Source organism: Poecilia reticulata, chromosome 13, assembly GCF_904066995.2.
Source record: "Poecilia reticulata chromosome 13, P_reticulata-male-v2, whole genome shotgun sequence".
In the NCBI taxonomy this organism is placed as follows: domain Eukaryota; kingdom Metazoa; phylum Chordata; class Actinopteri; order Cyprinodontiformes; family Poeciliidae; genus Poecilia; species Poecilia reticulata.
In genome coordinates this window covers 31267047-31287336 of record NC_088842.1, presented here as the reverse complement: position 1 = coordinate 31287336, position 20290 = coordinate 31267047, and the positions used below count along the sequence as shown (strand labels likewise).

Genomic DNA, 20290 nt, shown 5'->3' with positions numbered 1-20290 from the left:
AAATGACAATAATTCATACAAGTAACAAAATAACAAAATCAGACTTTTTTTTTTTTTTTTCCCAAATCAGTTTCTTTCAATAAAAAACTTCAGAAACTTTATCAGAAACTGCAGGTGTGTCTCTGTGTCTGGTGAATTTTTAGTTGAAACATGTTTGTTTTTCATTCAGAGCGAAGAAAATAAAAACTTTACTCAAGTGAGAGCAGAAATACTTCATAATAAAATTATTAAAAGTACAACGTAGTAAAAATACTCTTAAAAGTGGATTAAAAAATAAAAAAAGTTACTCATAAATGTAACTAGTTACTACCCAACTCTGCCGTCAGAAACTGTTAAACAGTGTTGAGGTTATAAAGTTAACGTTTACTGAATTTTAAAATCAATGCAACGCAAGCAGAAAGTCGTATTTCTTATCTGCCTGGAAAAATCAGCCAGGTTTAACTGTAATGGTGACGATTCAAAAGGAAGTTTCTTTTTGAGCCAGACTCTTAAACTCGGCCCCTTTAAATAGAAAATAACAGCAGGGAGAAGTCCAGTTGGTAGCTGTGCAGATTAGTGAGGGATGACCGTGGAGTGGCTGGGTGGGCTTCGGTCTCATCTCTGAGCCGAGCCAAAGCAGACACCCACAGGAAACCCGACACTCCCTGCCCTTCCTCGGCTCGCCTGGTGATGAAATACAAACTGCAGGGAGACCAAGAGGAAAGAACAACGAGCCTGGCCTCAGTTTACCCTGTGGGAATCCCTTCCTCCATCTTTTTTTAAAAAGATGGACCTGCAGTCAGAGTTCGTTTCTGATTTTCAGACCAAACTTTGCGTCCTCTTCCTCCACTTCAGCTCACTTTTCTCTTCTTCATCCAGAAACACACATTGGAAAAACATGAGATTTAACTGTTAAAATTATCTTTAATCTTGAATAATTGTTCTTCAGGATTTTTGAAAAGTTATAGTTAAATATTGGCACCAACATCGGTATCGACCGATATTAGTCATTTTTTAACATATTGGTATCGGCACAGGGCTGCACAGTGGCGCAGTTGGTAGAGCTGTTGCCTTGCAGCAAGAAGGTTCTGGGTTCGATTCCCGGCCCGGATCTTTCTGCATGGAGTTTGCATGTTCTCCCTGTGCATGGTGGGTTTTCTCCGGGTACTCCGGTTTCCTCCCACGGTCCAAAAACATGACTGTCAGGTTAATTGGTCTGTCTAAATTGTCCCTAGGTGTGAGTGTGTGTGTGTGTGGTTGTGTGTCCTGTGTGTCTCTGTGTTGCCCTGCGACAGACTGGCGAACCTGTCCAGGGTGACCCCACCTCTCACCCAGAACGTTAGCTGGAGAGGAACCAGCACCTCCTGACCCCACTGAGGGACAAGGGTGGGTGGATGGATGAATGGAATCGGCACAATAAATAAAACTGGGCCGATATGAACAGCCTGATATTTATGTTGATCTGTTTGTCGAGGGGTATTTTGCCCCCAAAGGTGACGAAACGATAGTGAAAAACATACAATACGGTAAATATTGGTTATCGGCCATAACCAACATTATCAGATATCGATCCCTACTTTAAATCACTGTTTTTACAATTTCAATAACATAAAGGAAAGAAATCAAAATCCTCTCCCTGGAAGTGTTTCTTTTAGCACGTTCACAAATCCGGGTCGTGCTATTTACTGATCATAAATTATATAAATGATATTTTGACTGATTTTATGGATTTTTGTGGAATATTTGCACATTTTTAACGTGTCTCATCCCCATCACACTGAGAGCTTTATTTCTGTAGCAGCAGGCCCACTTCACCACCGACTGATGCAACGGTGATGTAATGTTTTTGTGCCAAAAGCATGTCATTGATGCCCAAAGCAACACTTTGAAGCTTAAAGAAGTGTCACGTTGTTTTGTCTGGTTAATTATTTTCCTCGCTTCCTGCTCTTGTTTTTGCTCCCTTTGCTACGGTTTCCTCCACCCAGTCCCATCTCCTCTCTGCAGTGACCCACTTTGGGTAAGGAGCCTCGGACTGACCTGCTTTAGATAGAGAGCCGGCTAATTATAACAGGCTCGTATTAATACGACAGGGGAATTGGTAAATACGAAACGCGCGCGCGCTCATATCTGTGCAGAAAGCACGTGTGCGACAGCGAGCGGATAAAGAAACACTCTGTGAAACACCTCCTCCGCAAACAGATCGTTTCCGACATCATAAACAGGCCTGCTACACCTCGGCATCCTGACTCATCATATATATAAGAAGATGTAACACATGAGTCATGTTCATCACTTCAGTTGCATGGTAACACGGTTACATGTCACCATGAAATATGAAGTTATGACCATGAAAAGTCACTAAGAAAGAGGATTTGTTGAATGTTTTGAGTTCTGATTGTGCTTAGAAAGCCAAACTATTTATGGGATACTTCATAAAAATTACGCACATGAAGATTTGTGGTGCTTCTAGACCAGTGGTTCTTAACCTGGGTTCGATCGAACCCATGGGGTTCGGTGAGTCGGTCTCAGGGGTTCGGCGGAGCCTCTGCCGCGGAGGTAAAGACACACTTGTGTAAAGTCGTGATGACGCCCCACTTTGCCATCACTTGCTGCAGAGGATCATGTTACATTGCTTAGCCAATCAGAGGATCACATTACATTGCTTAGCCAATCAGAGGATCACGTTACATTGCTTAGCCAATCAGAGGATCACGTTACATTGCTTAGCCAATCAGAGGATCACGTTACATTGCTTAGCCAATCAGAGGATCACGTTACATTGCTTAGCCAATCAGAGGATCACGTTACATTGCTTAGCCAATCAGAGGATCACGTTACATTGCTTAGCCAATCAGAGGATCACGTTACATTGCTTAGCCAATCAGAGGTTCACGTTAAATTGCTTAGCCAATCAGAAGATCACGTTACATTGCTTAGCCAATCAGAGGATCACCTTGCATTGCTTAGCCAATCAGAGAATCATGTTAAATTGCTTAGCCAATCAGAGGATCACGTTACATTGCTTAGCCAATCAGAGCTGCGGAGGAGCACTGATTGAAGGAGCTCCACTCTCAGCATGGATTTGAACTTGTGTCTTTATTTACTTCAGCAAAGCTCACCGTTTTTACCAAATTCTATAGTCTAAATCTGCTCCTTAGTCGCATCTTTTCGGGGTTGGTACTGCCTTTAGTGGTGTGGTGGTGGTAACACAGCTAATATAATTACATTACTAAATCAGAATACCGCAAAATATTGTATGTATCGGGGAGGGGGTTGGAAGAAGAAGGGTTCGGTGAATGCGCATATGCAACTGGGGGGTTCGGTACTTCAAAAAAGGTTAAGAACCACTGCTCTATAACAAACGTCCAAAAAAAACTGTAAACAGCTGAAGCACCGAGTTCCTTTAAATAAAGACTAAAAACCCGTCTGACCCATAATAAATGAAACATTGACCAACATGGGCAATGATCTTGTTGATGGCACACATCAAAATGTAACATTTGCAACTGTTGACAGTAAGACGTTTTCTTTAAAAGTTTGTAATTTTGTGTTTTTATAATATAAAGCACTTTGAACCACCTTCAACTGCTGAAATAAACTTGATTGATTGACAATAACCAGCTGGATTCTATAACTGCAAGACTAAACTAGCATTAAAAATCTGATTATAACCCAGCTACATTCACACAGCTTATTTAGTAACAAATATCTTGCTCTTAAATAATAATTCAACTGAAATAAAAAAATTATAAATAATAATTATATCTAAACTTTCAGTAGTAAAAAATTATGTAAAGCACTTTGCTGAAATGTGCTATACAAATAAACTTGATTGATTGAAAGAGAATAACTGTTACATTTTTAATGGAGGTCACGTCAAAAAGTCCCATAATAGGAGTACAAAAAAAATGTTTCAGGAAAAAGTACTGCTACGGCTAGCATTTCCTTATCACCGTTACATTTTAAAACGCTGTTATATTATTAAGATCTTTAAGGCGATGTTATTAAGAGGCACAGTGAAAAGACTCACTTACGGCTTTGGAGTTGCAAACTGCAGGCTTGTAATCTAGAGCAAACATATTAGCATCGATTAGCAATGCTTCCGGACGACTTGCATGTCAATGTTTACATCCGGAAATGTCGCGCATGCGCGCAACGCTGGAGGAAGAGACGATTCTTTTACTTGCCACCCCGTAGCTGCGCTGCCGCGGTAGAGCGATTACTGTAACTAATACGAAGCCTGGAGATGCAGGTATTATTAATTCGCCACAGCAAAGGGGAAAATAACGCAAAAGAACCGTTGAAAAACGGTAGCGTAGCTCTCTGTTGGCTACGCTACACGCGGACTCGTCGCCATAGCAACTGACGGCAACGCCACTATGCGTTTCAGCATTCGTCAACAAACACTCAAAACATTTCCCACACAAACAACAGAACATTCAGTCCTTTACAGTTTTATGTGTTTAGGATTAATGCTTATTTCACGATCATTAATACGTGATTTGTGGTAGATTAGCTGCCGCTGATATGAGCTAAGCTAACTCAGCGGTGGCCGATTAGCTAGTTTAAACGCCTGCTCTACCCATAGGTCAGAGCAGTGGCGTTTATGTCGCCTTTTTTATTATTACATTTTCTGCCCCCCTCCCATGGCTAACAAATTGCTAACTGGTTCAACGACGCGTGTGAGGGGTGGGGGGTAGTGACTGTGAGCCACTGTGAGTGACTGCACCAAATGAATGTATGTAGCTGAACATAGACAACATCGGTACCCTACAGGCTACTTGTTAAGCTAAAGGTGCTGTATTGATATTAGCTAGTCATCTTTTAGCTAGCATTACCTGCATCCAGCAGCTTTACTCAACAGTCGGTTAGTTTGGGGGAAAAACTGAAAAGTTCTTTGCGTTTTGCTGCCATGATTCTAACACACCTGCGTAGCTCTGCACAGCAGCAGCAGGTCTCCTTCACAGGTGTAAACCCAGTGAGAGTGTCGTAGCGCTCATGTTGCGTTTAAAGGCGGCTCGGAAAAACAGGTTACCACATGTTAACAATGGATTAAACAGTTTTAACTGCTGATAAAAGTGACAGAGGACACAGATATGGGAAGTGTGGAAGCCCCTACAAGAATAACAGAGAGTTGGCCACTCTAAGGTAAAAACCCAGCGCATACAGCGTTCAGGTATTTTTTATTTTTTTCATCCAGAGGGCTTCCCGCCTAGGGGGCGCGCCCCACAGTTTGGGAACCTCTGCGGTAGTCAAAGTAAAGTAAGAATGACGGCCTACTTCCCTCTCCCTAGCTATTTTTTTCTTAATTAAAACTTTTTCCTGACCTTGTTATCTAGTTGCCATAGAGTTGCAAAACACTGCGTCCCTTTCTCTCTTTCTCTTGAGGCGTACATTTAACAATTAGCGCGTTATGCTGACAGTTTAACCATGTTAGTCACCATCATCCAGCAGTTTTTTGCCCCCAGCCGGGAGAGCTTGGGCGCGTGACGTCACGCTCCGATGGGCTACGCAGGAAGTTAGCTTTCTGTGAAGTAGCTCTGCAAATGGAGGAAAAGCACATTACATAGCTAAAATATTGCCTTTTCTGATTATTATTAAACGAAAAAGTGACTTTGTACAATGCCCTAGATAAAGTCATGATTTAAACAAGTAACTAATTTAAACAAGGTAACACTGTTAGCTAAGCCAGACATGATTAGCTTAAATATGATGGACTGTGGTGAAACGTAGTTAAAATAGTAACTGCTAATAGTTTTATTTTTGTGCCAGTGGAGAAACCCTCAAGTTAAGATGAAACAGTATTTACGTTTTCTAAGTCAACTACTTCACGTGTTTGTCTTTGTCTATCAAAAACTCAGTTTTGCTACTGTGATTTCAGTTATTCGTTGTCCTGTTATTCAGCCTTTGGCATCATTTAACAACTTGTTTTTTTAATGTATTAGTCGCCTAATGACTCATGTACAAAGTAAACAATAAACTGTTAAAGAAAACGATAATGAATGTGTTACACTAAAAGAAGAAGTTCGCAGTGAGAGAGACCAGGAGCTGAAAGAAACAAATCATAGCTTCCACTGTTGTTTTGTATGTCTTCATATGTACCAATTATTGCAGCTGCTTTTGGTTTTCGGCTTTTTGTTTGTTAGACATTGGCTCAAAGCTGAACAAGCACCAGAGAATAAATCAAACTTTCAGACCCACAAGTTGCTTACAGATGCCACAGAGCTGAAAACAGTGACTTTGTCAAAACGACCATTAGATCATCATCGCAAGCTTTAATTTAAAACACCTTAAGACGCAGCACAGTGTTCACGACACAGCTAACCGGGGCGCCTGCCTGGAAACACATGTCGGTGTCACGGTCTCGTTTCATCCCTGTCCTACTTTGCTTCGACTTTGTGACTAGATTTTCCAAACTGCCAGATTTCCTGTGGTCAAATCGAACCTCAGATACATGCACTGTGACACGGTTATAAAAATAAACTTATTACTCATTTGCTCTGGAAGCTACACCATTAAAGCACCGGTGTGCAACAGAGCAGAGTGTTTGTGTGGATCTGCAGTTCAGTGGGTCCCCCAACAGCCGTCAGGGTTGCCAGATCTGACGGACAGTTTCCTAAAAAACTGCCCGGAACATTTAATCTAATGAAATTCATGGTGAAAGCATCAATTATAGTCATATATACAGACAAGCCAAAGCAGTTTTGGTTGTCCTTTATTACATTCTGACCAGAACTAGGTCCCGCTGGGACTTTAACAAAGTGAGACTTGAGTTTTTTTGTCCTTTTATATCATGAAGTTTCCCTGGGATTTCAGTTTTACAGCACCACCACATAGTGACACTTGATTAACCAATAACTAATCACTGATGTCACGTTTGAGAGATTCTAGAGATTTCTAAACAAATTAACTAATAAGTAAGGTGGTCAAGCCATTAAAAAAAATTAATCTGATTAATGCCGTGTCTAATTTTGTAAGCTTAAAATATAAATATGAACACAGTTGTGCAACTCCCTCCTTCTGTCGCAGTCCAACCAATTAAATTTCATATTTTTTGCAGCAGAAAACAGGTCATGTCGTCTCCCAGGACTCAACACACACTATGCATGCACACCAGTAGTAGCAAACTTGTTCAGATAGATTTTATTTTTGTAGAACATTTTGACTTTATAAGTAACTCACGTGCTTAAAAAGTGAGTACCCCTGTGTTAACACGCTAATGTTGACAGCCCTACTGATTTATCGGCGCCCATTTCCTTAGTTTTGGGAGATTGGTAATCAGCTGATACTTACATGTGAAGCAGAGGAATAAAAATCAGCCACTGTCCTCAAATTTTTTAAAATCTTTTCAAAGATCGTAATCGACAAGCAGCCAGGAAACAGCAATCTTTGCACCCCTACTGCTAAATATTTACAGTAACACGGCATTTTATTAACAGTTTTGTGCTTTGAAAGAATTTCGCTCTAAGCTTTTCTAAAAACCCTCCAAATGTTGTGAAAGGCAGCCCAGTTTTCAACAACCCGCCCAAAGCTGGTTTTTTCCAGCCCAACCTGGCAACGCTGCTGCATCGAGGGCCTTTGTTTTCACTGAGAGTCTCTCACACAGACGCAGGAAGTCCCCACACTTCCTTTAACGAGAAGACACAAAAAGAAAAGAAGAAATGGCCACCGGCGGGTTATGAATGGAAGGAGCTTCCAGCCTGATCTCAGAGCGAGTCCACAGAGACGGCGCTCCGCCTCCCTGTGTGTTCAGACAAAACCAAACGAGACGCAGAATCCGTGGAAAACAAAAATAAAAAAATCACATTCAAAATGAGGTTCTGGAGCTGCAGCGTTTGTTTACAATAAATAATAAATCCTTCTCCACCACGACGTAACTGGATGTGTAAACAGTCCAATCTGTTGCTAAGGCCCCCAGCAGACCCGGCAGGCCCAGAATAGGCTCGCCAACATCGGGGGGGGGATTGAACGCTCAAATCCCGGGATCTGGTGTCCTCAGGCCTGCAGAGGCCACGCAGCGCCAGGCTCTCCACTTCATCCTCGTTCACGCAAACCAGCATGAGACGTTTAAAAATGAGGATAATTTCCTTTTCAAAAATATTTCACCACACTGCAAAAACACAAAACCTTGCCAAGTAATTTAGATTGAGCTTCTAGTACAAATATCAGAATCAGAATTATTGTTTTTGTCGTTGAACATGAAGACAGCACAACAAAATGTGAAAAAACAGAAAGGTAAGTCAAATAACTGAATAAAATAATAATAAATAAGTATATCTCAATGAATTTAAAAATATAGTAGAAACACAGAACTGGAAAAATATCTGGAAGTAAGAGCAAACTTAATTACAAGCAACTTTTCAGGAAGATATTAAAGTTTCTGTTAAGTAAATTAATTCCTTAATAGAGATGAAAAAATAGTTCTAGTTTCTCTGGCAGATTGTTTCACGTATAACAAGACATTTTCCCCATAAGTGAAATAATCTGCCAGTGGAACTGGAAGTGGGTTGCTAGGTAACGGTCTGGGCGTGGCTCAGGTTGCTAGGTAACGGTCTGGGAGTGGCTCAGGTTGCAAGGTAACGACACAGCGGAATATTCCACCAGCTGAACTTTTATGGATATTAAGACATTTCTGACTTAAAACAAGCCTCTCTGTCTTGTTGTAAAGTTACTTATAAGTTAGTTTTGTCTTATTTTGAACGTGCTAAGACATTTACACTAGAAACTAGACTAATATACTTGGTAAGGTTTTGTGTTTTTGCAGTATTAATTCTGTTTCATACCAACTGACTAAACAAGCACACTTCAAATTTAATTTGAAGCTTTTCAGATTTAATTTCTACAATTTGACAAAACATAAATAGAAGGAGGGCAGAACGATACGGATGAAAAACATCAATACTTAAACATTTCCTATCAGTCGATAGTTACTAGTTTTTTGTTTTAAATATCTGAAATACTTCCAGACCTTTCTTGTTTTGTCCACAGTCAGTCTTTTTTCATTTTTAAGCAGTTTAACTTGTTTTATTTCAAGTGTACTAAGATATTTGTACTAGAAACTCAACCAAAATTACTTGGTAAGGTTTTATGTTTTTGCAGTGCATGTCATTTTATGGGGTGCCTTTCTTCAACATACTTTTACACAAGTAAAAATAAAAAGTAGGAAATTACTAAAGTAAGAGTAAAAAGTATTTGGTAAAAAAAAGTCTGCTGAAGTATTGAGATCCATCAGATGGAGCAAAATATAAAGTTAAGTGGAAATGTTGGTATTTTAAGGAACAAAATGATAATTCATAAAAGTAACAAAAAATAACAAAATCAAGCAAAATAATTTTTTTCCAAATCAATAAAAAACTTCAGAAACCTTAACATAAGCTGCAGGTGTGAGTCTTTTTATGGTGGATTTCAGGTCAAAACATGTTTGTTTTTCATTCATTTGGTAGAAAATCCAGAAATTTTACTCAAGTAAGAGTAAAAATACTTCATAATAAAATTATTCAAAATAAAAATACTCCTAAAAGTAAATTTCTTCAAATAAATTACTCAAGTAAATGCAATTGTCTCAATATAACTAGTTACTACCCAACTCTGAATTTAGGTAGACAAACATAAATAACAGATAAATGTAAAAAATAAACCATGTTTTTGGGGGTAAAAGGACTAAAATGTTGATCCGGTTTGATGAAAGGAGGTTCTGGAATGGCGGCTGGAGCTCTGGGGAAAATATTCATCTCCCTGAAGCAGGGAGAGTTAAGGGGGTGTGCAGGCTTTGTCTAACACACCCCTGGTCTTTTGTTGGAAGGTAGCACACACACACACACACACACACACACACACACACACACACACACACACACACACACACACACACACTCAGAGGCACAAGCGAGCGAGTGCAAAGCTCTCCAGCCGTGAGGCTCTGACCAGCTGTCTGCGCCTTCGTCACTCAGAAACAAACACAGCGAGCAGGAAATGTTTCTGCTTCTCACATTCACCGTCGCTGATTCAGTTATTCTACTTTTTCATGTTTTAAAAGACTACATTTGTTTGGCCTTTCTTATTGTCATTTTTAGAGATGACAGGACGTCTGAAGTCAAATTTTAACTGAGTATTTTTGCTTGTTTCCTTTGACTCCCACTGCACTGAACTGCATTTAACACCGTCAGCCATAATTCTTTGAATTCATGAGAAGGAACAACATCTAATTTCCCTTTGGGATCAATAAAGTATTTTTTTAATTTGAAACCCAACAGTTACAATAGAATCTTGCTGCATAATTTCAGTTTGACACAAAGGCGCAAGACGAGCCAATCGGGGGAAAACATGGCGGCTAACAACAATAGCTTAACGCGGTCACTTTGTTTCTGTGTGAGTGTGAGAATCGGTATTGTTGGGAGCGTTTCGGAGGCGGGGGGTCCTTCCAGTCGCCCTCTCTCTTTCATCACAGCCTCATCCATATTCATGGCCGCCCTCATCGCTCTCCTCGCCTGTTAGCCGCCGTTAGCTCTGACCGACCGACCGCCTGCTCAGCCAATGGCGTCCCTCCCTTCATGAGAACATCGCCAACCTCTCTGTTCACCCCACCCTGTTCAATCCCTTCTTCGTTTTTTTTTTTTTTTTTTTGCAATTTGACGCATTGGCTTACAAAAACAGAGCTAGACGGCGAGGAGGAAACGGAGGAGAGGGAGAAGATGTTGCTGCCGATGGTGGCTTTAGCATCGATCGGCCCAGGAAACGGTTGCCGAGCGAGCGTCGCCGACGGCGGCGGACAAAAGGATGGAAGAAGGGCGTGATTAGCGTGGACGAAGAGGAGAGGGTGAAGAAAACAGGCGTGTCGCAGAGGAAAAGCAGCGTTTGTTCACAGAAACGCATCGAAACGACCCAAACTGTGCAATTAATTCAATATATCAGATTACTAGACGTGTAATTACCATGTAATTACCACTTATTCACAGGTAATACCACCAGCCTGTCATGACAAATTTAGCTAGACAATGAATTGTCCCAGAAGTTATTGCGATAAACGATAATATTGTCATTTTGAGACCATTTTTGAAAGATAAACTTAAAATTGTAATGAATATTTAACACTGGAACTGGAAGACATTTTAAATATACACATTTAAAAAACAACAGAAACAATAAATAAAATTAATTACAAAGTCTCTGTAAACAGCAAATGGCCAGTTGAGACCAAAACACCAGACTCAAAACTTTTATCATCCAGTTTTTGGTAGAAAAAGAGAAAAAAAAATTAAAAAATAATTCAGTTAATTTAAATCTTAATTTACAAGTTAAGATCATCATAATAATGTTCACAAGGATTAAGATTAGTTTTACAAAGTTGTTTTAGGAAGTTTTTTTGGACTAATCGTTACCAAGCATTTTATTTCATTCTTACTGCCACATTGATTTAACTGTAAAACCTGATTTCTTGTCAAAATGTGACAAAGTACCATGTTTCTTTCTACAAATCTGTATACACTGCAAAAACCCGAAATCTTATCAAGAGCAAATATCTTAGTACACTTGAAATAAGACAAAATTCACTTACAATTAACGTTTTAGCAAGAAGTACAGGCTTATTTTAAGTAACTCCTGAATATTTATGAAAAAGTTATACTTCCATTGGTAGAGTAGTCCGCTCTGCCGTTACCTAGCAACCCCAGCCAAGCCCAGCCTGTAACCTAGCAACCAAGTTCTGGTTCCACTGGCAGATTATTTCACTTATAACAAGGGAAAATGTCTTGTTATAAGAAGTACTTTACGTTTTCATTGATATGCAGGGATTATTTACTCAAAACAAACTCCCATGTTTTGCTAAAAAGTTACTTGTAAGTTAATTTTTATCTCTTTTCAGCCGAACTAAGACCAAAAATACTTCATAAGATTTTGTTTTTGCAGTGTATGTGTTGCCTTGCATTGCCTTAATCACGTTGATTATTACATATTTATTTTATGTTATAAAGTCGGATCAATGTGAAAATGGCTGCCAAAAAAAACCCCAAAGTCCAGCGTGAGAGCAGAACATCAGGAAAAAATAAAATAAAATTAAGATCAATATCTTCAAAGACCCGAAGTCATACAGCCAGGACTCAACACGATCGTGTGTGTGTGTGTGTGTGTGTGTGTGTGTGTGTGTGTGTGTGTGTGTGTGTGTGCGCGCGCTGTTAATCCATCATTTCCACGCCTCCCTTCATCTCTCTCATTAAACCTGGGCTCTGCTTTTTTCAGGTAGTTGGACATAAAACACAGCGACAGACACACACATGCAGAAACCTTCAGTCTGTCACTCGGCAAGGGCGTTTCAAGGTCGCCGCCTCTTTCTTCCCAACAACAGCCAGCCCGTCCATTTACTAAATGAAGCACTGTATCTTAGAGGACGGAAAGCAGACGGAAAAAGGAAAATAATAAAAGTAAGCGCAGGGCTGGGAATATGTACAAAAAAAACTGATCCCTAATCAGTTTAACAACCTGAACATTCAGACGTTAAACTTGGATTCAGTCACATAAAATGTTCAATTCCTGAAATTGAAATGAAAAAAAGAAAGCATTTTGGGTTATATAAGAGTTTTTAAAGGCTTATGCAAGCTGTGTTTTCTACCTAAAACCTACATTTGTTTTAAAGCTCCAGACTGCCAGAGGGAACCGTAAGGTTCTGCAGCTAAAAGGCTAATGCTAATGCTTTCTGCTAGCTTTTCAGTGTCTTCTGGGTGAGATCGTGCCCTAAGCATGATGGGAAATAGGTCAGAACTGAGGTTATTCCAGTTAACTAAAGCTAACAGAGTAACAAAAAGTGACATTGAGAAAACATTTTTGTTAACTGTAATTAATGGGTCAAACGATGACTAACTAGAACATTGTGCGTTTATAAAACTAACTAAAACATATTTAAAGTATAGATATAATGTCCTTTGTTTTCATGCTTATCAATCTATTATTTAGCCTTTTGAACTGATGTGAAATTGTTTGTTTTACATCAGCTGCAGCACAAATTTGCCGGCAGTGGCTATGCTACTAGCGGCTATGCTACGCTAGTCCACAAGATGGCAGCTGCAAAAGTTGGGAGAAAATGCCAGAGTCGGTTGTTTCTTCAACAATAACTGAATAGAAGTTTTAAAGAATAATATCTTCTGATAGATATTTACTGGAACTGGTGCAGAAAATTATAAACTTATCAAATTATCAAGTCTGTTTCATTCATTAATATTTAATTTTTACTTTAAATTCCTTGTCTACTTCCTGACCAGGGTTATAATAGTTTTGGGTTTTTCTTTATGGTTCATTTTTACTCATTATTATTTTTTGTTGGTTAAATTCTGTTAGTTTTGCTACTTTTTATTAGTTAAATATGGTTTATTAGTTACACTAGTAGTTTTGGTTAATTTTCATGCGCAGAATTAAAAAAGTTTGAACATATTTTGTTTATGTTTAGTGAAATAATCTGCCAGTAGAACTAGAAATTGGTTGCTAGGTAACGGCCTGGGCTTGGCCGTGGTTGCTAGGTAACGGCACAGTGGAACATTCTACCAGTGGAACTGGAACATTTTCACCAATATTAAGGAATTATTTACTTGAAACAAACTCCTTTTTATTGCTAAAAAGATTCTTATGAGTTAAATGTGTCTTATTTCGCTATTTGCAGTAGAAAATACTCGGTTAGTTTTTGTGCTTTTGCAGTGAAGTTGTCGCTCCTTCAGTTCCAACAAGCGAAACTGGATCAAATATTAACGGTGAGCTGATTAAACGTCTGATCGCTCCATGATGAATTCCTTTAATAGCGTGGGGGGCGGGTGCCGGGCGCCTGCTGCCGGGGCGGGGGGAACACAGAGGAGCGGTGGGATTAGCCGGCTGACAGTGGGGTGGGGGATGTGGAGCGAACTCACTGATCTTTTCCGTCTATAAGATCAGCCTCAGCTTTTTCTGTTTTGGTGAGCAACTGGGATTTATGAGCAACTGGGGGGTTGATGGGACGGGGCGCTGCGGCGGTCCCGTGTCGTTTCTGCTCTCTGACAGCTGATCCGCCTTTTTTTTTTATCTATTTTTTTATAGGTATGCACATTTTCAATCAACCTCCCTAACACATGTATCCTTTTGTTCTCATTAGCCTTTGTTTTTTTTTTTAAAAGGCATTGAATGAGATAAACAGAAACATTCCGTCCCTGTAGAATATTCTGGGGTTTTCTTGCTTGAATATAAATTGATATTTTAGAGAAGTCTTTACTTTGTTGTTTATTTTTACCCTTTTTCAACTAAAAAGTTTGAAAACTTCAATCAAGTTGCACCGATTTATCCCCCAACAATCAGAATCAACCAATTTTCCCGTGATTGTCTCTGATGAGAATCTGCGTTTCCATCCGCCATATAAACTGTGTAATTTGACATTTTGAAAATGAACTCGCCAAATTTTTTTGATAAAAAGTTTTGGTGCTGAGTTTTTTTTTTTTCTTTTTCGGTCGTATTTAAACTGGTTTATTTCACTAAACAGCAACAGAAACGCTTTTTTCCCATCACACGAGTCACATGATCAACAGCCGGATGTTACTACAGGCGGAAACGACAAAGAAGACAACAACAGGAAGTCGTTTTTAACTAATCGCGTGAAGAAACATATTCACGTGGGATTTCTAATTCCTTATTTTAAGGAAACACCACAATTGCGAAATTGTGTTCTATCTACAGTAACGGAATATTGACAAAGTTTTGCACACATTTGAATGGAAACACAGCAACTGACATACAAGTACAATATTGGAAAACAAATTAAAAATGTTAATATTAAATATATCAAAAGTATGTGATTTATAAATACATCAGGCATTTAAATGCTTTTTTTCAGTTTAAGGAAAATCAGATGAAGGGAAGAGAAATAATAATCCTCTTTTCCACCGTTTAGAAAACCTGCAGCACATTTCCTTCTTAAAATAATCATACAGAAAACCAGGAATCGGTTTTTGCCGGTCTCAGTCTGATCGGTGCTGTTTCAGTTCTGCAAAGTAGAAACGCAAAACGCGACTTTTGTGTTCGTCCCGACCGCAAAGTGAACCGAAGATGAACGTTTCAACAACACATCAGCAGATGATATGGCCAGCATGAGGTCAAAGGTCATCAGCAGTCATCTGTGCAGTTATGTTGAACATCATGAAATAAAAACAAACACTGGATCTGCGTTAAAAAAAAAAGCATGGCAATGGATGTTATGGAACTGAAAACGTACAATATAAACAATATCACCATGCATTAATCTGAGCAATGAAAAGAGTGAAGCTCCTGTTTAAATGTCTGTTAAAAGATCCTAATCGTTTAAATTCTGTTTGAAATTTGCCTTCAGGAAAAACAGAAACATTAGCCGTGTTGCAGGGTTAGCAGTGGAGACTATTAAAAACAACAAAAGAAAAGAAGAAGGTAGAAGATCAAAATCAAAGTCTGTCTTACCATGAGTCTCAGTTTCTTGTTGAGGGTAAACAATGCCTTCAGATTCAAATAGGGGCTGCAGGAAGGCCACTACAGAGAGAGGAAGCACAGGGGTGGGGAGTGTGTGGCGTCAACTAATCATTCAGAGAAACAACCAGAATCATCTAACTGTAGATCTGCAGCCTGAGACAGAAACAGCAGCGCTGGGTCACCAATCCCCTCGGAAACAGAAGCTCACTTTGTGAAGCCCAGATCGGGCCGACCGCAGCCAAATGAGACACAAAACATTTTACAACACAGGAAAGAAACGCAAAATACTACCAAGCATTTTGTCTTACACTTGAAATAAGACAAAAATGACTCAAAAGTTTGTTTTAAGTCAATAGATTTAAAAAAAAAAAAAAGCTTATAAGAATTTTTTCCTTTTTTTGAAAGGATAAAATCTGCCAGTTGAACCAGAATTCAATAATTATTGACATAAGCTTATCCAGTTTAGTCATTTTGACTTATTTCAAGTGTACTAAGATATTTATAAAATAAACAAGCTTGTTTTAAGTTGATAAACTTTGAATAATAGTTCCAATTGCAGATTTTTTCACCTAAAACAGGAAAAATGTTTTGTTTTCTTATCTATAAAAAACAATTATTGGCTTAACAAGCTCATATGTTTCCCTGAAAATTTAATTATTTGTTAGATTTGTCTTAATTGGAGTGAATTCACATGTTTCCCTTAGAAACTGGATCAAAAATACTTGGTAAAATTGTGTTTTTGTCGATTTAAGCTCCGCCTCATGCTAGCCTTAAACATGTGGCTGAGGCTTAGGCGTCCGCTCTGCCTGAGTAAAAGTCATCATCAAACGTCCTACTACACTTGAGATAAGAAAAAAATGACTTAAAAATAACTTCTAACAAGTTAAATAACCTTGTTTTAAGTCAATAATAAAGAATAATTAAGTCATTTTTGTTTTATTTCAAGCATTTCACTAGAAACTGGACCAAAAATACTTGGTAAAATTGTGTTTTTGTCGATTTAAGCTCCGCCTCCTGCTAGTCTTAAACATGTGGCTGAGGCTTAGGCGTCCGCTCTGCCTGAGTAAAAGTCATCAAACGTCCTACTACACTTGAGATAAGAAAAAAATGACTTAAAAATAACTTCTAACAAATTAAATAAGCTTGTTTTAAGTCCATAATAAACAATAATCAAGTTATTTTTGTTTTATTTCAAGCATTTCACTGGAAACTGGACCAAAAATACTTGGTAAAATTGTGTGTTTAGCCGGCTTTTAGCTCCGCCTCCTGCTTGTTGCTAGTCTTAAGCATGTGGTTGTCTGGCTGTGGTGCAGGCGTCCTCTCTGCCTGAGTAAAAGTCATCATCATCATCATCCCAAGCTTTTCATTTGTCTAAATGCACACGCCGGCAGAGTGTTGCGCAGGCAGCGGGAGCGTCCCCAGGGCCCCGGCTGTGGGTTTTTACATGCAGCCTGCTGCTCTGAGTGCTGCATCGATCTGCAGTTAAACACCGCCGGCTAACCTGACGCTCAACCCTCCTCAGGTGGAACGATGCTAACCAAGATGGCGGACGGTGGGGGTGTTGTAGTTGTACTGTTCCTCCCCACAGTTTCAAAGTCCTTTAAATTTGGCAAAAACATTAGATTTATCCTTTTGGAAATGTTTACTTCATCTTTTTGTACTTGAATTACACTATAAAAAAAGAGAACAGCAGCAAATTATGCTACGTTAGCTGGCTCACTTTGAAAAATGCTACATCATTTATCGTGTGCTACTGTAATAATAAATTTGTGATATCTTAGCAGCAGTAACAATAATTAGCTTGTTTACTGTATTTATGATATCATTTCATTCATGTTTTTTCTATAAAAATCATGAAACATGTACTACACTGCAAAAACTAAATTTTACCAAGTATTTCTGATCTAGTTTCTAGTACAAATATTTCAGTACACTTGACAAATTAGCTTACAAGTAACTTTTTATCAAGATAGAAGGCTTGTTTTAAATAAATAATTCCTTTATATTGATGAAATAATTATTGATCCATTGGGAAATTATTTTACTTATAACAGTGGATTAAGTACTTTTTCAACATCAAACCTCTATATCTTACTGAAAAGTAGCTTTTAAGTTAGTTTGTCTTATTTCAAGCGTACTTAGATATTTTCAGTAGAAACTAGACCAAACTTGCTTGGTAGAATTTTTAGTTTTTGCAGTGTATTTTTACTTGAGGTGTCTGAATTTCATGCCTTGCTTCTTGAATTAACATAAAATTGCTCCTTTCAGACGTTGCAGGATCATTTCTTTTTACTGTCTGGCACAGATTCAGTAAATCTCCCAGAATCCTCAGGAGGTTTTATATCGACTGTAATCTGAAGGGCTTTCATCTGAAATCTGCGCAAAATACATAAAGTCTGAATTATCTTAGCAGGTACTGTGTGTACCTTCCACTGTTTAAATTTATGCTAGCATAGTAAAGGGATGGCTCATGTTTTTATGTTCTTTAGTTGGACCTGGAGGTCTGTCAGCAGTTAATATCTCACCTCCAGCAGATTTTATTATATAATCCAGATCTGTTGGTGTTTAGAGGCTAAAGCTAAGCTAATGGCTAATCTGAGGAATGAAGAACAAAGCAAACTTTCATCCTCCTGAAACTTTTTTTAACCTTTAAATAGAAATATTTACAAAGATTGTTTATAAAACTATCAATCGGAGGAGGTGCAACACCAATTCTCTTCCCAGGAGAAACAAGGATTTAGAACGGAAGATGTAAAGAAAATTCCAGTCAGAAAAAAGGACAGATGTAATAAAACAACCTCCTGTGAACATTTCCCAGGAAAACAATCATGAGTTTCTACCCATTTTGAACATCATGACAGACTGAATGCTTATAAAACGTTTCCAACAGTGGAGTTAATTTGAAACAGGAGAAATATGATTTGGTCAAAGCTTCAGCTTTAGCCTCAAAGATCAACTTGTCTGGATTTCTGTTAAATAAAGTCATCAAGATGGTTCTCTTCTGCAGGTAAGATGTTGTTTACCAAAAGAAGAAACTGATCAAAACCAAGAACTTGGAGTATTTTTTAGTCGCATTCATTGTAAAAAAAAAAATCTGACTAAAGCGAAGCATAAGTAGCTATTCCTTAATTCTTTGTTGCGTTTAAAATTACAAATCCTACCTGAGAGCCTGCAGGACATTTTAAACGAGTTTGGAAGGAAAAGAATCTGCGCATTTTTAAAAGCACGACTGTCCCTTTAACTGTCCTTCATCTTGGCAGAATATTTAAAGGAACACTTGCACCTGTGCGCTGAATGGAGGAGTCTATTGATGGAGCGGGTAGGTGGGGGCGCATGGCCGCTTTATGCTACTGATGGTGATGGGGATGCTTGGCGCATGACAGCATGTAAACAAAAACCAAATGCGGTGATCATCTAGCTTGGAGGATAATGAACAAACATCATCTGAATGTTAAAAACGGCAGCCGAAAAATAAAAAATAACCCAAAACACAAGCAGTTTGAGCGACAGCTATAGAGCCCGGACTGTCGCAGTCTGAGCCGGGATCCGCTTGTTTTTCACAGGCCTGCGGCTCCCGTCAAGCCGCTTGTGTAACCGCGCAAACGGCGCGGCGATGGAGGCTGATGCGGGAGATTAGCACAAGGTCATCCGCGACGGGATGAGACCTGACCGGGCTGCCTGCCCGCCTGCTGGCTTTCACTTGTTTACATCCTTCACCTCGCATCCAGCATGGCGGCCGGATTTCTCCAGACGCGATCATTTATGTCATTTGACAAAGAAGGTAAATAAAAATAGAGGCTGAATCGTGCGCAGGAAGGAAGGAAGGAAGGAAGGAAGGAGGGGAAAGACGAAGGCTTCCCTCCAAATCCCTGCGCGCTTCATTGTTTCCTTCCCATCACAAGCGGCGACCCGTGATTATTTTACTGCTGATGGGAAATGATCGCCGCTCATGAGGGCGCGGGGAAAAACATCCCCTCTCAGTTTAAAGCGGGTTTTTTTCCCCTCCTCCCGCTAAGTTTTTATCCATTTCTTAGAATCAACCTGCGTTTCGGTTCAGCCGCGGCTCTCCCGTCCAGCCAGCATCCCCATCTCTGCTCTTACCTCCCGTGTTTGTGCGCTTGGTGCTGCTGGCCTCCGTCGGGGTCTCCAGGGGTCTTTTACGCGAATCCGGGGGATCGGACTCCATGTGCGGCTGCTGACTGTGATGGTGGGGACTTGAGAAAATGCCGTTTTGCTGCACAGCTCCGCCGGCCATCATTTTCGAGCTCGCTCTTGGATGCTTAAGCTGCGTCTGCGCTTAAATCCCCCGTCCGTGTGCGTGTGTGTGTGTGTGTGTGTGTGTGTGTGTGTGTGTGTGGTGTTTTTTTTTTTTGTTTTTTTTCTTCTTCCTCCCTTTCTCCGCTGGTCTTTACGCAGCGCAGCCGTGCAGATGAGTCCTGGGAGAAAGCGAGATCGCTTTAAGAATGGGGGAAATACGCCTTTTTCTTACGGACGGAGCAGGTTGAGATGCTGCGCAGCGACGGAAAGATGGGAACAAAAATCCACCGGATCCGCTTCCTGCGGGAATATTATAACTATAACAATAATAATAATAAAAAATACTCTTTCTTCCAAGAACCTTCAGACACGCGGGCTAGGATATGTGTATCATTCCGCTCATGTCCGGCAGAACAGGATGGCGGCGCTCCTCCGCGAACAACGAAGAAAACAAGAAAAACAAAGGAACAAACGAAACAAACAAAAAAGGAAAACAATCGGGGTTGTTGTGGTAATGTGTGTGTAAAAAAAAAAAAAAAAAAAAAAAGGAGGAAAATCCGAGCGTAATCTCAGTGCGGTTGTCCGCTTCTGGCTCCAGGAGGCGCGGATG

At 39.6% G+C, this 20290-nt stretch overlaps 1 protein-coding gene across 6 annotated transcripts in view; it reads right to left on the bottom strand.

Moving 5' to 3' along the window:
- The window catches only part of nova2 (NOVA alternative splicing regulator 2), a 104515-nt gene that overhangs the window by 81611 nt on the left and 2614 nt on the right, over window positions 1-20290 (bottom strand). Inside the window, exons 1-2 of one of the 6 annotated variants that reach the window (XM_008426572.3) lie at window positions 19525-20279; window positions 15415-15483 (exon numbers count right to left, since the gene is read on the bottom strand). The exons of 1 other annotated variant lie outside the window; for it this stretch is intronic. In XM_008426572.3, coding sequence (XP_008424794.1) covers window positions 15415-15483; window positions 19525-19681 — 226 coding nt within the window. In that variant the 5' untranslated portion in view covers window positions 19682-20279. Of the gene's footprint in view, window positions 1-4009; window positions 4278-15414; window positions 15484-19524; window positions 20280-20290 lie in introns of those variants that run through there. 4 more of the 6 variants (XM_081614691.1, XM_008426573.3, XM_008426574.3 and 1 more) reach the window with 4 other exon arrangements.